The 14,621-nt window shown below is 43.8% G+C and overlaps 1 protein-coding gene across 4 annotated transcripts in view; it reads left to right on the forward strand.

The window, feature by feature from the left end:
• Aff1 (ALF transcription elongation factor 1) overlaps nucleotides 1–14,621 on the forward strand; it is a 169,818-nt gene that overhangs the window by 124,620 nt on the left and 30,577 nt on the right. For all 4 annotated transcript variants that reach the window (XM_004870535.3, XM_087185927.1, XM_087185928.1 and 1 more), the window contains 4 exons: nucleotides 264–300; nucleotides 3,512–3,563; nucleotides 13,142–13,196; nucleotides 13,318–13,355. In XM_004870535.3, the coding sequence (XP_004870592.2) occupies nucleotides 264–300; nucleotides 3,512–3,563; nucleotides 13,142–13,196; nucleotides 13,318–13,355 (182 nt within the window). The remainder of the gene's footprint in view (nucleotides 1–263; nucleotides 301–3,511; nucleotides 3,564–13,141; nucleotides 13,197–13,317; nucleotides 13,356–14,621) is intronic.

Here is a 14,621-nt window from a genome sequence, read left to right on the forward strand (position 1 = left end):
ATGTAAAAAAATGTTAGTCATTATTTTAAAACTATTCATGAAGATTCACTAAGATTGATGATTGAATTGATGGAAAGATAGTATGAGGGTCTTAGAGTGAAATATACAATTGTGTGGTGAGTAATATGGGTGTTCTCTATTTCTGTTTTTCTATATCTTTAAGAGTTTCATAAGACTATCTTTTCAATATTAAAAGCTACAGTTTTGCCTTCACATTTATAAGTCTTAATATTTTAATAAGTAGAATTTTTTCCTTTCCCTAGGATTCTCAGCACATTAGTTCTGCAACCCAAAACCAAAGTAAGTAAATGTCTGGAATTGTTTATTGCATTGGAGAAGAACACATGCTTTTTAGTGGTTTAATAAAACAACATTAGTAACAAATGCCCCAGCAGAGATGAAGCTTCCCTAGATTGAGAGAAGAAAAGGAGCAGAAACATGAAGTTGTTCTTTAGGTGGAATTTAAGAGCATTGCAAGGAGTTACAGTAATGAAGATGTTTTAGTAATATCCTAAACAAATATAAGTTGCTGCTGCATAAATTGAGATTATTATCTTGAATGTGAATGTCAAAGTGTTGTAACCCAGGAATTGTGTACAGTAGGGATATATTGTCTTATCAGCTTTAGGTATCTTGTAATTCTTGTGTTTTTTAAACTGAGAGATTTTTATAAGAAATGTAGCACACAGCTTCTCTAGTCCCTCTGTATCCATTGGCCATGCAATTCTTTATCTTTTCATGGACTGTGAAATACTTGAAAACTGAGAGTGAAATGAGGCTGCCTGGCTCCAGCATTTGTCTACAGCAGTAACTCCTCAGATCAGTAAATCGTTTACATCTTGGCCAAAGCCTTAGAAAGATGACTAGGATATTGGCAATCATTTAGTTTGTGAGAATGGTTACTGGGAGGGGAATAAGATACTTGCACAGGTGGACTAGCTCGCAGCAGAATGTAGTAACTGCTACAGAGACAAAGTGTTGGTCTTCAAGGAGGAGGCACAGGCCACAGGCAAGGTCTCTGGTGTATATGTGTGTGTTGGACAGTGGACACTCCCAATGCCACTGACAGAGTTCCTCCTAATCTGCCCCTTATTTTTTTTCCTCACTTCCTTGGCTTTCCTTGATGATTTTGATGTTTGAGTTGTAAGGATGTATGAGGATAGGGGAAAAAATAGCAAAGCAAGAAACAGAAAACCTTCCTCCAGAGCAGGGCTAAGCAAGCTCCCAGTGAGAGTCAGGTCTGCCCTGCAGCTGTCTCCTGTAAATAAAGCTTCATTGAGCCCTGACCAGGCCTGTCAATTGATTCTGCAAGGCAGAGCACACAAGCCTGGAATCCTGTATTTATTCTCTGACCTTTATAGGAAAGGTTTCCCATTCCCTATTCCAGAGGCACTGAATAAAACCTTGCCAGAACTGATAACTAAATTTTCCCCAAAGGCAGACAACTAAGCCTGCCTGACTCTGTTGCCACAGTATCACATAAGCCACCAAGGTAAAGTGCACTGAGACTGGTGGCTGCTTGTGGAGTAGGAAGTCTCACATTTCAGCCACCGGCCCTGGGAGTGAGCAGATGCCGGTAGAGTGGGGCAGGGTGAGGGCAAGGGCTGGGCCATTGTGCGCAGGATGCTCACATTCTCTCCCTCCCTGCTCCTTCCTCCTCCATCCGCTGCGGGTGCCAGGTACTGTGCCTTCCCCAGACTGCTCATGGCTGGGTGATGCAGCTCTTGCTGCAGGAAGGTCTTTATCTCATTAGATGGTTTGACTGAAGGCAAGCTCATAAGCAACCATGCTCGCTTCATTTTTGAGAGCTTGCCCAGTGCTGGTGGGAGCCTGCAGGTCCTGGCCCTCCTGCTGTTCATTCCAGGTCTTTGATGGCGCTGCCCCATTGTCTTGTTCTCTGGGAACTGTATCTCTGAGAAGGTGGCCCTTGTGGTCTGCAGAAGAGTCAGGGTGTCATCTGCTGGCTGAAGAGGGAGTGAGGTGTGGATGGATGTGGCTTCCAGTGGAGAGGAGAGTATGCATATGTGTCTCAAAGTATCCCCAGCAAGTGGCATTTTGTTTTGTCCACTGGTCTTCTGGTCCTGGCACAAGTGCTTAGCTGTCTGGAGCGGGACGTGCAGGCATGATACCTGTGTGCCCTGTGCTTATGTCATGTTGGCAAAACACAGCTGCCAGGTCCCTGGAGCCTGGGGGACTTGGAGCCCAGTCAAGGAGACCGGAGCCCAGTCAAGGGGACCTGTAGGAGCCCCTGTGAATAGTCAGAAGAGTGACTTTTGCCCCACATTTGTAGTCATGGTCCTAGCTGTCTACACAGGTGGGAAGGCAGTTTCAAAATAGCATCTTAAGAGCTGCTAGCACGAAGATAAAATGATGACCTGCAAACACAGGAGAGTCTGCATGTGCTGTCTGTGAGAAGAGTGCTCACCTTGGCTATGAGGCACCTACTTCTTTGCAAGTCCAGTCTGTTTCTGTTCCCACTGCCTTGAGTCTACACAAGCAAGGCTGCTTCCAGCTGGTTTTGTGGCCTCTGTGCTTAACATTCCCTGCTCCCTTCCAGTTGTACCTGCAGCATGACCGTACTCTCAAGCACACTGTGTCCCCATGTGGATGATGGGTGAAGTCTCACTGCCCAGCAACTAAAGCCAAAACTTCCATCCTGTTGTCAGTCAGTGCCTCTGAGACCTGCTCCTCACTGACTCTCAGTGCCACCCACACAGACCTCGCACCCAGGCTAACCCTTTCCAGCCACAGCTTCTGTCCCTCCCACTTCCTGTTCAATTGTTCACCCTCCTGCCCGCAAGCCCTCCTGCAGTCGTCCTGGAGAATCCCACGTCCTTGGGACACAGTCTGGTTTTTTTTCTCTGACTTGCCTTCCTTGGTCATGCTCAATAAAGTGCCCATTCTTCAGATTCCCAGGAGAGTCAATTTGTGCAGTTGATTGCTGACCTTTCCCCACACTGCCTGGGGTTGTGTACATGTGTGTTCCGTTTCATTTTCATTTCCCTCGGGCCACTGCATCCTCATGGAGGCCTAGGCAAGTGCCTTGTCTACACTGCCTCCGCCAGGCAGTCAGTGAGGGCTGTTAGGAACTGACTAGGGACACAGTGACTGAAAAATGGAGGTGTGGAGAGGTCAGAGCACTAGACAGCCACAGGTAAATCTGGGGTCACACCAGGTGCGGGTGAGGACAGCCCTGCCACTTCTTCCATGGGACCCCTGGACTGTCCCTGGGATCAGAATAGCCCTCCCATGTGGGAAAGCTTCTGGGAAGGCTGGCTGAGAGCTGCAAGCACTGCTGTGGAAGATGTCATTGTTTTGGTCTATAAAGAGTTGTTTCTGAGCATGCAGGGTGAGTGTCACCTTAGAATGGCAAGATTGTACCAAGGGCAGGAGACAGCACAGTGGTTGACAGAATTTACCCTACGTGCTTGGGGACGGGGGCCAAAAGGGAACTTGTAAGTAACACCTCATAAATATGTGTGACTGTGTGGTTCTGTCTCCCTCCCCACAGAACAATATGATCCGCCTGCCAAAACCCACCCCAGTTCTCAGCAAGGAACATCGTAAGTAAAATGCCTTTGTTTATTCAGAGTTAAGGCATGTGTACCACCAGAGAATATGCTAAGGGGTTAGCTGAAAAGAGGGAGTTTTGGGCTGTTACTTACATACTGACTGTGGAAAACAGTTTGACTTCTGACTTTTTAGTCAATAGTGTTAGCTTTTAGAAATAAATTTTGGGGGAACGTGTACAATATGAGATTTTCTGCCACTTTTTTGGCCTAGTTTTACTAATAAGGATCCAGCTCTGTTACCCAACTGTTCTTTATTAAGGCCAAGCAAGTCCAGATATATTTTGGATTTGGGGAACGTTTATACTTCATATTATAGATTTTTAATTCTGCATTTGACCCACTTCACTTCTTGAAGGTATTGAACTAGTATTTTCTTTGCTTTTCTACCCCAGGAAGTGGCTATTCGGGATGAAGAAGGAGCCCTGTCTCCTTCCCCCAGTCTCTGATGAGCATTAGCTCACTGGGTTGCTAGACAGAGCAGTTCAGGTGCACCAGGAGCTCAGGCTCTATTTTCGGCACAGTATTTGTTCCATATATTTGGGAGGTGGGCTTGCTGTGGATTAGTTTTAAAACTATAGTTGAGCTGAAGAGGTTATTTTATCTAGTTGCTCTGACTGAATGTGGGACTGGGTTAAATAATTGTTCCCATTCCCAGGCGCCAGCTCCCTGATGCAATTTGTTTTCATTTCAACATACCAAAGTGAGCAAAAAAGAACAGTGTGAGCAGTTGATGTTTTTATTTTGTTTTGTTGGTGCTGGTGATCTAATTCAGGTTTTGTGTATACTAGGCAAGCACCCTACCAACTGAGCTACATCCCTAACCATTTTTTAGTAAAGATAAATTTATTATAGGTTGAAGGATGAATTTTTTCCCCCCCTGGTTGTACTAGGGATCAAACTGAGGGCCTTCCCACTGAGCTACATTTTAGTTCTTTTTATTATTTTTTATTTCATACATGGTTTCACTAAGTTTCCCAGGCTGAGCTTGAACCTGTGGTCCCTCTGCTTCAGCCTCCCAGAGTGCTGGGATTATAGGCAGGTGCCAGACCTGTTTGAAGGATGGATTTTTCCTTGCAATCAGAATGTATTTTAATTGTGACACCAACAGATAAGTTTTGTTTTTTATTTCCCTTACTAGAGAAAAAATGTATAACCTTATGTCAGTCATCCCTTTTTCTGTTTCACCTTTTCATTGTGGAAATTTTGCTGGTCTCTAAATTCTGCACTGCACATTGGCTGTGTGGGTGGCTGGAAAAGAGAAGAGGCTGCAGGTCCAGGACCACAGCCAGGGCTTCCAGGTGACTGTGCCTTGCTCTCCTGGGGCTGCTTGCGCTGCACCCATACCCTGTGACCACAGAAGCTGGGCCCTTCTCTGGGGTGTCAGCAGGGGAGTCAAAGGCCACTGTCCTGGCTGGCCAGATAAAGGGGCGGTGTGGGTGAGCAGCTGCACCCAGAAGGAAGTGGCTGTGACCCTGGCCTGTGTTTCACAGAGAACCAGCCTCAGACTGGTTTGCAGAAGCTAAGCTTCCCTTCCCATAGCTCAAAGGTGTGATGGGGATGTCCCTGGGGTTGGTACAGCTGTACCTTATCATATGAAGTGCTACCTTCCTAAAAGCTACTCATTAATGTCATCTCAGATAGTCTAGGACAGTATTAGGGGTGATCCCAGTGAGCAGGAAAGGGTAAGATGGTCCTGGGAGGGCAAGAAGAGAGAAGGGTTTCTGTAAGGATCACTGAGGCTGGGAAGATAGGAGGGTTATATGTGGTTGGGGCCAGCTGACAGGTGCCAAAAAGAGGTGCTCTGATGAGCTCATTGTCAGTGGAGACTGGGTGAAAGTGGTGTCCCATTTAATTTGTGAAGTGATCATTAAGTCTCCTACTGAGCACGGGCTAATTTGACCTAGCATCAGCTCTGGGTTTCTTGCGTACAGTCCAGCTGCTTCAGGGACAGCTGGATGCCAGGGAGGTAGCTTGGTGCATTCAGCATGTCTGGACTTCAGTTTACCAAATCAGTCCATAGCTTCATGCTTTTTCATTCCGTTACTTTGTTTTTTCAGCAAAGGTCTCATTATGTAGTGCAGGCTGGCCCTGAATGTGATGTGTAGGCTGGCTGGCTTCAAACCTGCAGCAATCCTCCTGCCTCCATCTGCTGGAGTGCTGGGATTACAGGTGTGTGCCACCACACCCAGCCTTCATTCCGTTATTAATACTACTTAGAAGTCCTTAGAAAATGGAATAATACACATAAGAAGAATAAGGAGGGCCCAGTAGTAAGGAAAAGGCTGTGAAAGATGTGTATTAACTTTGAATCTGCCCACACTGAGTGAGGGCAACAAAGCATAGAAGGATGCCTGTGTGAAATACCTGCTGGACCCACTGCTTTTTCATCTCCATGTGTTAAGCCCTAGTTGTTTTCTGAACAGTCCCTCTGCAGAGGTCTGCAGGTATCTGACTAGCTAGGATGTTAGTGCTGTTTGCTACCATGTTCAGGAGAGGTGTACTTGTGAAAGGCTGGCTCCTGGCTTTAGAGTCCTCTTCCTGCCCAAGATGTGGATCTGTGATTCTCAGGGGATATGCAGAGAGTTTTCTTTTTCCATGATTATCACACACCTTTTGTAATTGTGAGCAGCTCCTTTCTGTGTGTCAAGATCCAGGGATAATTTGATAGTACTTTACAAACTGTAAAGTGGGTCATATGTATTGTTGCTGTTAATATTCTTCTGTCCTCTGACCTTGAAAATTGCTAAATCCTTATAAAAAGGTACTCTCTTTTGGTTTCTCTCTGAAATTATGGGTGCTTTCTTAGAATAAGAAAGAGAAATTAGTTGTGACAGCAATTTGAAGTTTTATTTTTGTGGAAAGTTGCCTTGGAAATGAGAGAAATCTCTGGATGTGAAGGCTGGGATTGGGATTGTTCCTGGAGTTGGAGGAGGAAGAATGCAGAATTAAGAAAGGTGAGGATGAATCTGATACTTTTGAAAATGAACCTGAGTTTTCAACTTTTCTCAAAACATCATGGGTTTTAAAGTATCTGGGTAAAGAACTATGGAAGACCAATCATTCTATCAGTGTTGCAGTATAAAATCATCACAACAGGGCATGGTGACTGTCAAATGGTGCTAAATATCCTTCAGAACTAAGTCTGAAGAAATGGCTTCCTTGGCCAGTTAATTTAGATCATATTTTTTTTTTCCTAAGGAAATTGATTTTCTTCTCTTGTTTTTAAATGATAACTTGTACAATTGAAGATGTTTTACCTGGATTTTAAATTTTTCATTTACAGCTCTAATTGAAAGTACTATTTTCTTTCTTATAGAGACTATCAAAAAGAAATAGCAGGAAACAATATAGAAAAAAACCCTAAAAAGTGATAGTGGAAACTGCCTGGTGAGCAAGCTCACATATTGTCACTGAGGTGTATCCCAGTGCCTTATCCACCATTTTTTTAGCTCCCTGAAAACAAAGAGCAGACTTTGCTCTGGACACTCCAGCAGGTCTGCTGAATCATCAGAACAGAGCATTCTTAAGAATTTTCAGTGCTCTGTACCTGGCATTTCTGGAAGAGGATGTACTCTATTTGGAAGTGATTGAGACTCCAGGCTTGTGAATGTACATAATTATATTGGTAGCCCACATACAGAAGGAAGTCTTTATGTTTATTTTTAATAAGAAAGGACTAGAAGTGTAAAACGAAGGACAACAAGGATTTTCCCTCCCTGCCACCCTCCCTCCCATGAGTTCATATTACCCAGGCTAAGGAGAACTGCACATTTTTAAGATTGGCCCTTGAGAAATTTCTGTTATAAAGTCAAACAGAACCATTCTGTGCAATGTTCAGAGATCCATTAATTCTCGATTACAGTTCCTAGAATACATTAAATCAATAACTAGGAAATATTGGAATCCCCAAATGTAGAGTGGCCTCATTTTGTAATCTGCACTGCTCGCTCCCGTAACTTCAGATCCTGGTGGAAGAGTCCCTTGGAATGCTTAGTGTGACTCTTGGATTAGTACTGTTCACCTTTAGTGAACAATATTCCTAAGATCCCTTAAGCTCATGTTGAAGGGATATTCTGAGGAGGCTTACACAAGGCCTACTGTAGTCATTTAAAAGTGTTGAAGTGCTGGAGAGTTGTCCTCTTCTCAGAATTGCTTCAGCACTCTCCCCACCACAGCAATTGATGTACCCTTGCAGGCAGTGTTCTGGGAGCTCCCTGTAGAGCAGCGTGTGCTACTGCACTTGACCTTAGACCAGACAGAGGTCAAGTAAAAAGGAGAAGAAAAAAATTTATCAAGTGCTTGTTATATAATAGGTAAGTGTTAAATAAGTTGCCGCTTATGGTACTGGGAAAAAACTATCCTTCTTGTCCTTTTTAAAAATTTTATTGGTACAATTTAAGTATGCAATATAATGACACTCATCATTGGAAATTTGTACCTTTACATAAACTAGCTTGGTTCTTATTTTTTCCCCTTTCCCCTGCCCTCCCTTCCTCCTTGTTCTTAAACATACCCTTGACCAATATAGCTCAGATAAATAGTATTCTAAGCCCTTACTCTGGTCTGAGGGGCTCCTTCCTCCTCCCTTGAGCCATTTAGCCTGTAATTATGAATGGCTGTGGTCCTGGTGGTGCTTTAGCTACCCAAGGGAGGCAGTGGCCCATCAGATAACGTTATCCTTGGCTGCATTTTGAGACTAAAGGTCGATCAAATATAAAACTGAACCAGGTGATGATGCTGATGCTGGTGGTGTTTTGGTGTTTTGGGCTGGGATGTTCAAGGAATGAGATCAGCGAGGTCTCAGAGGAGGTGATTTTTGATCTGAAGGCCACACTAATTGCCACAACCCTGAAGGCATGCAACCCTCAGGGAGTAATTCTTTTGGTCAGAGGACTTTCTAGTTGATTTGTTTATGCAAAATCTGATTTCAGGGCAGATCTTGAGGATTCCTTTAAACTTATGTGAGTCATCAAAGAAGAAATGTTGTAATTATCTAAGAACTGGTTAGCCTTAGGGCAGTTTTTACATTTCATCCTGTCTGGGCAGTTGAGCCATGCAGGTGTGCTACTTTCACAAAATATCCATACTTTGGCCTCTGTTTTGTCAAGGAGTCCTCCAAGACTGTCTGTATTCCCCTAGCTGCCCCGCACAGTTTCCCTCTGGTCGCATACGCTGGGCCCCACTGTTGTCTTGGGTGAGAGCCCTTAGCAGTATGTGCTGCGTAACCACCTTGTGTAAAACAGCGTCCCTTCCACAGCTAGGTCACCCATTGGGAAAGTGTTTTCATTCATCTCCCTCCTCTAGGCTCTGAGAGCCACAGAACAGGAGTCGTTGTCTGCTCACGCTTGAACCCACAGGCTGTTTGAGGATGCCTGGTGCTTGGTGTTCGGAGCCAATATGGAAGGAAAGATACTGTACACAGACTTGGTGGGATACAAGTGAATGATAGGGAATACACATGACTTTAATAATTTTTCTAGATTTTGTATCTAGTTGAAAGTGTGTCACTAGTATATTGTTTGTCTACTTATTGATTTAACTTCAAATTTCCCTTTATTCATAGTCTTGTGATTTTTTCCCCCCATGTCTTCATTTGACCTCAAGATCTTCACTCACTCATGGAGTTTAAATAATCTTTTAAATTTCCAGCAATGACTTCACCCTTGCTCACCATTCAACTGTTTGACTCCATTAATCAATCGTGATGTCTTCTCCATCCTGTTGGGCCACCCTCGGCTGCAGGCAGGGTCTCCCTATGTTGGGATTTGCCTCCTTTGTTCTGTCCCTGGTGCATGTTACTATAGCCACTTAGGATCTGCTCTCCTGCTTTCTCATTTGTGGTATGTAGAGCCCTCTTCCTAGTGTGTAAAAAATTCCTGTCATCTCCTGCAAGGCATTTGCAGTCCTTATTTCTGTACTGTGTCCAGGAGGATTTAGAACCTGGTGGAGCTGAAATGCTGAAAACTATGGCTGTGTGCCAGAGCCAGCCTCTTCCTCCTCCTCCCTTCCTGTGCTGCTTGTCCACCAAGATTGGTTTCAGGCCTGGGAGATGCAGGCTTATACACCTGCACATGCTTGGCAGTGGATTCTGGAAAGCATTACTTTTCTTACCATTTTAGGCACATCTAATACTATACCACAGTTGTGATTTATTAATTACAAATGTCTCCTGTGAACTTGCCTTCACTTGCTCTTCTTCAAATAAGATGATCATAAGACAAGGAGACAGTTTCCTTAAGTAGTTTTTGGGTTCTAAATTGATAAGTTACAGAAAATTGGCAGTGTTTGCGTTGGGTGAGTCCGGCCCTAGGAAATGAAGAGAGAGAAGGGTCGGGCTGACTCTCAGAGCTGCCTGTCAGGACTTGTACAGGGCTCCCTTGGCAGCCTGGAGAAAGAATCTGGATAAAGGTGGAGGATTGTTTTGTGACTTTTACCAACCAGCAATGTCATAAAGGGCCAGCCCTCCAGTTACTATTCCTGGGCAACTTGGCTTTTCTAGAACAGAGCCAAAGCACACTATATTGTGTCATATGCTCTGAAATAATTGTCTTGCCCTTGGTTAGGAAATGGATTGTTATTTGACCAGTTAGTATGTAAGCTTAAAAGTTCATTTATTTTTATAAAGTAAATATTTACTTTATTCCAGGAGGGTACTAGTGCTTTATTCTGAGTTGGCTCTTCCTCTGGGTGTATTCAGGAATTTGTGTTGATCCCATCTATCAGCCTGTGTGTCACATGTTGGCCTGAGCATGGGGCCTCGTACAGATGGAATGGGCTCTGCACCCTGGTGCAGCTTGTGCCGTTGTCACGATCTCAGACACAGTAAGCAGCTGTTCCCCCACTTTGGGACATAGGATGGTTACAGCCCTGGGCAGGACCTTGAGCATTGGCAGTCTGCATGGAGGGCCTGGTACCTGTGTGATGCTGTTCGCTCAGCCATCTCTGCACCGCCCCTGCCAAGGTGACTTGGCCCTGCCCAGTGGCCCCTGGTGTGGATGGGGAGCCGTCCTGGGCCTGTGCTGACCTGACCACAGTTTCCATGTGTGAGCAAGACGATCTGAGAGTTCTTGATCCTCACTTAGTGGGGCATAGGTGCTCAGCCGCCAGGTGTGACGTGAGTCCGCTCCTGTCCTATACAGATGGTCCGTGCCTAGCCACAGATAAAATCCCCAGGGGACAAGTAGGGGCCTTCAGCAGCTAGTAAACTATTTCTAATCTTCAAAAATCCTCCACCTGTGACCAGACTCCATTTTCCACATCTGTCTCAGTTCTGGTTCTGTGTTTTAACTCAGAATGGCATGCTTGATTTTCCCTTGTACCAAGTCTTGCTTAGGAATTTTAGTAACTTCTCATTGAGCCATGCAAGTAGTACACGTTTCTTACCTAAAACTTGGGAAGATGTCTCTCACTCCCTCCCACCCCCATGGCATGCTGGTTTGTGTGGAGTCACTGCCTCGAGTGACATCATCAGTGTTGGTGTCAGGATGATTTTGTGATTACTGTTGGCTGGTTCAGCAGCGCCAGCACAGCACCTATGTCTGATAAGATCTGTTTATGCTCTCTTACATAAATAATGCAAATTTTTATTAAGTGAAATGTTCAGTGTGTAAATCCTAAGTATGTCTTCAATAAGTGATAGGTTTCATTTGACCATGTTGATTTATCTCTCTTTTTTTTTTTCCTAAAATATCTCTTGGGATTTGTTTTTGTGAAATGGGACCTTGCAACATAACCCAGGTTGGCCTTAAACTCTCCGTGATCCTCCTGCCCTGGCCGAGGCACGTGTGGGCCCGCCACGCCCAGAGTCTCTGTCCCCACTGTTAGGACCTGAAAAGCTACCTGCAGGCTTATTTTACTGCTGTGTGTGTAATTCTCTGAAGCAGAAATTCCAGAGTCTGGGAAAGCAATTTCATACCACCTGCTACTCCCCAGGCACAAATGCAGCTTAGAGCAAGGGGCTTTTTCCCGTATACTATTCACTGTAATTGCTAACTCCAATCCCAATAATTAAAAGCTTTATTTCCAGCCTTGCTAAAATAGGAGTTTAGCTTCTATTTGATAAATATTGAGCAAGATCTACATTTACAAGTATCTGACAGTTTTCATTTTATTTAGAAATTTACCATGGTATGTTTTTAGTTCATTTGTTGATGAAAGTAGTGCGTTGGCAGAATTACTACATTGCATGTAGGTGGTCATTTATGAAAATATCAAGTTCTGTTGCTTACTTTCATGACAAAATACAGTCATTTTTTACCAGGGTTTCCTCTAATAACATGCCTGTTTGCTTCAATGGAAGTAGTGATTTTTCAGTAAAAATTGTTGGTCAGATTATTGATGAGCTACTTTTTAGATATACTGAATGATTTTTAATTTCTAATATAATTGGATTTTTGGAACATCAGTAATACTCAGGCAGGCTTTTTTTCCCCCTCTTTTGAGTTTTACTTGCAAAATTTCCTCAGGTTTATAAGATTGGAGAGAAGTGGGAGGCAGCAATACTGAGTCACTCCTTTGATGTCTGGGCATCTCTTTGGATGATGTTAAATTCGAGGGAGGTGTCAAACTTTCAGAAAACAGGCAGTTGGAAAATGTTTGATTTTAGGTTGATTGTAAGCCAGAATACTTGAGGATATAACTATTCCTAAGTTTGAGGAAATGAACAGACTTTTTTCACTGGACCAATAGCAATAAATTTAAAGCATGCTCTCTCCACAAAAAATACCGTTTGTCTTACTGTCTTTGCCAGTGATGAGTGTTCTAGCAGAAAAAAAGAATAATTTTTTGCATTTGAAAAGTAGACCTCAGCCGGGTGACTCATGCTTATAATCCCAGCACTGGGAATGCTGAGGCAGGATTGCCACAAGTTCATTGCCAGCGTGGGCAACATAGTGAATTCAAACCTGGATTATATAGTGAGACCCTGTCTCGGGAAAAAATAAAAGAAAAATAGATCTCAGGGGATGGGGATTTTAGCTCAGTGGTTTCGCCGCTTGCTGCACAAGCACAAGGACCCGAGTTCAATCCCCGGTACCAAAAAAAAAAAGAAAGAAAAATAGATCTCAGTATTAATAATGTCCTCTGGACGAAAGTGGAATATGGTTGGTGACAGTTGTGTGGATTCATGTATCTTACTGTGCGTTCTACTTCTATATAACACTCATCGTATGCTTTACAGATACCTGATGTTTAGTCCTGCAGTGGTCATGTATTCCATTTCACTCAGAGACTGTGGTGTGGGCTTTTCTTTTTCCACCTGTTTATAGTTTGTGCAGTCCCTGTCCTCACTGATAAAGGCTGGGAACCAGGTCTCAGGGCAAACAGTGAGCCCCTTTCTGGTCTTTTCAACATGTGTGGAAGGGCGGGTTTGAGATGGTAAAGGGCTTGGACTGAACTGGCTTCTGGTTAAAATTGTAAAGTGTCTCCAGGAAAAGAAGGCATTCAGTGGGCAAAAAAGCATATTCCTATCCCATGCCTCCTTTGTCTCATAGGCTGTTTCCTGTTTGCTGTATGTGCTAAAAAGGATACTACTAGACAGGGTCTCTGATGCTCTGTCCTTGCCATTGCAGCATGCTTGAAAACGACCTTCAGCTCAGTGACAGTGAGGACAGTGACACAGAACAAGTAAGTTTTGCACCTCATGACACCCAGAGTCCTGTTAAATCCACCTCCAGTATCTGAGCTGCTGTCCTAACCTGTTTTTTGTTCTTTCCTGGTCCTTCTTCCCCTTATTGTGAATGCCTAGACCCCAGAGAAGCCTCCTTCCTCAATTGCACCTCCAAGGTACGGTCTGGGGTTTCTCCCCTCTGTCCAGCAAGCTTGCGTGTCTTTGCCACATGGGGTAAAAGCCTTACTTGAGTGGTTCATGGTTCCTGCAAGGGGAAGGAGGTGGAGGGTCACAGCTAAGGGAGAAGCCAGTATAGCATTGTGCGTCCTCACCTCCGCACAGGGAGGTCCCTAGCCCATAACCTGAAAGCATCCCTCACCCACCACAGCACCATTTGAGAATTGAAAAATTAAGTTTATCATCACTATTATATATATATATATATATATATATATCCAGTACTTGAAAAGTCAAGCTGAAGAGTGAAGAGCCCAATGCTTTTTTAAAACTATGTTTTCAAATTTTATAAACCTGAATTTCTTGGTAGAACGTGTTTTCTACTGTGCTGGTTTTCTCAGTTACATGAATTTTCAAATTATTTCAGCTGCGTTAAAATATGACCTGCAGTTCATTTTTATGTACTAAAAAATGACACTGTTTTCACTTGTTTAAAGAAACCAGCCAGATTTTAGAAAATGTGATGCTTTTAAGTTTTGAAAGTGGGGATTATCTGACATTTCCTTTTAATAAACTTAATGATTTAACGTGTCGAATACCTGCCTGTCACGGCTGAAGAGTCAAGTTCATTGGCTCGTCTGAGATGTGCCCATGGATTCAGAGCTAAGACAGCAAAAACACTGTGGCCATCACAGAGGTGATGTAGGGATGGGTGCCCATGCAGTCACAGCCTTACAGGTTTGTAAGGGTTGTTTGTTTAGTCCCAGTTGTGTTAGAATATCTAATAGGTCAGGTCAGCTCATAAAATATGACCAATTAGTCTAATTTAAAAGTAAAGGAAAAGCTAGGAGTGGTGGCGCACGTCTATAATCCCAGCGCATGGCAGGCTGAGGCAGGAGGGTTGCTATGAGTTCAAGGCCAGCCTGGGCTACATAGTGAGTTGATGGCCAGCCTGCACTGCTTAGTGAGACCCTGTCTAAAAAAAAAAAGCCACATACACACACCAAAAAAAAGTGTAAGGAAAGGCAAAGCAAACCAAAGACAGAGATAAATTGGAGGCAGAAGTCCAGTTGACAGTGTCTTCTTCTGGTGCCCCGGCTCAAGTGCTGCCGTGTCAAGGTGTTCCGGCTCACACGGTTGACGCCACATTATATGTGGACCCTGGATAGTGGTACAGTGTGTTTGTCCTAAATTTACCTGTCTGAGTAATTTTTACTCAAATGCTGTATATGCTATATAATAATTTACTTTGCATATAGGTAGGT

This window comes from Heterocephalus glaber, unplaced genomic scaffold (assembly GCF_053883595.1).
Source record: "Heterocephalus glaber isolate CG9 unplaced genomic scaffold, H.glaber_assembly_v1.0 deba00001503, whole genome shotgun sequence".
Classification (NCBI taxonomy): Eukaryota; Metazoa; Chordata; class Mammalia; order Rodentia; family Bathyergidae; genus Heterocephalus; species Heterocephalus glaber.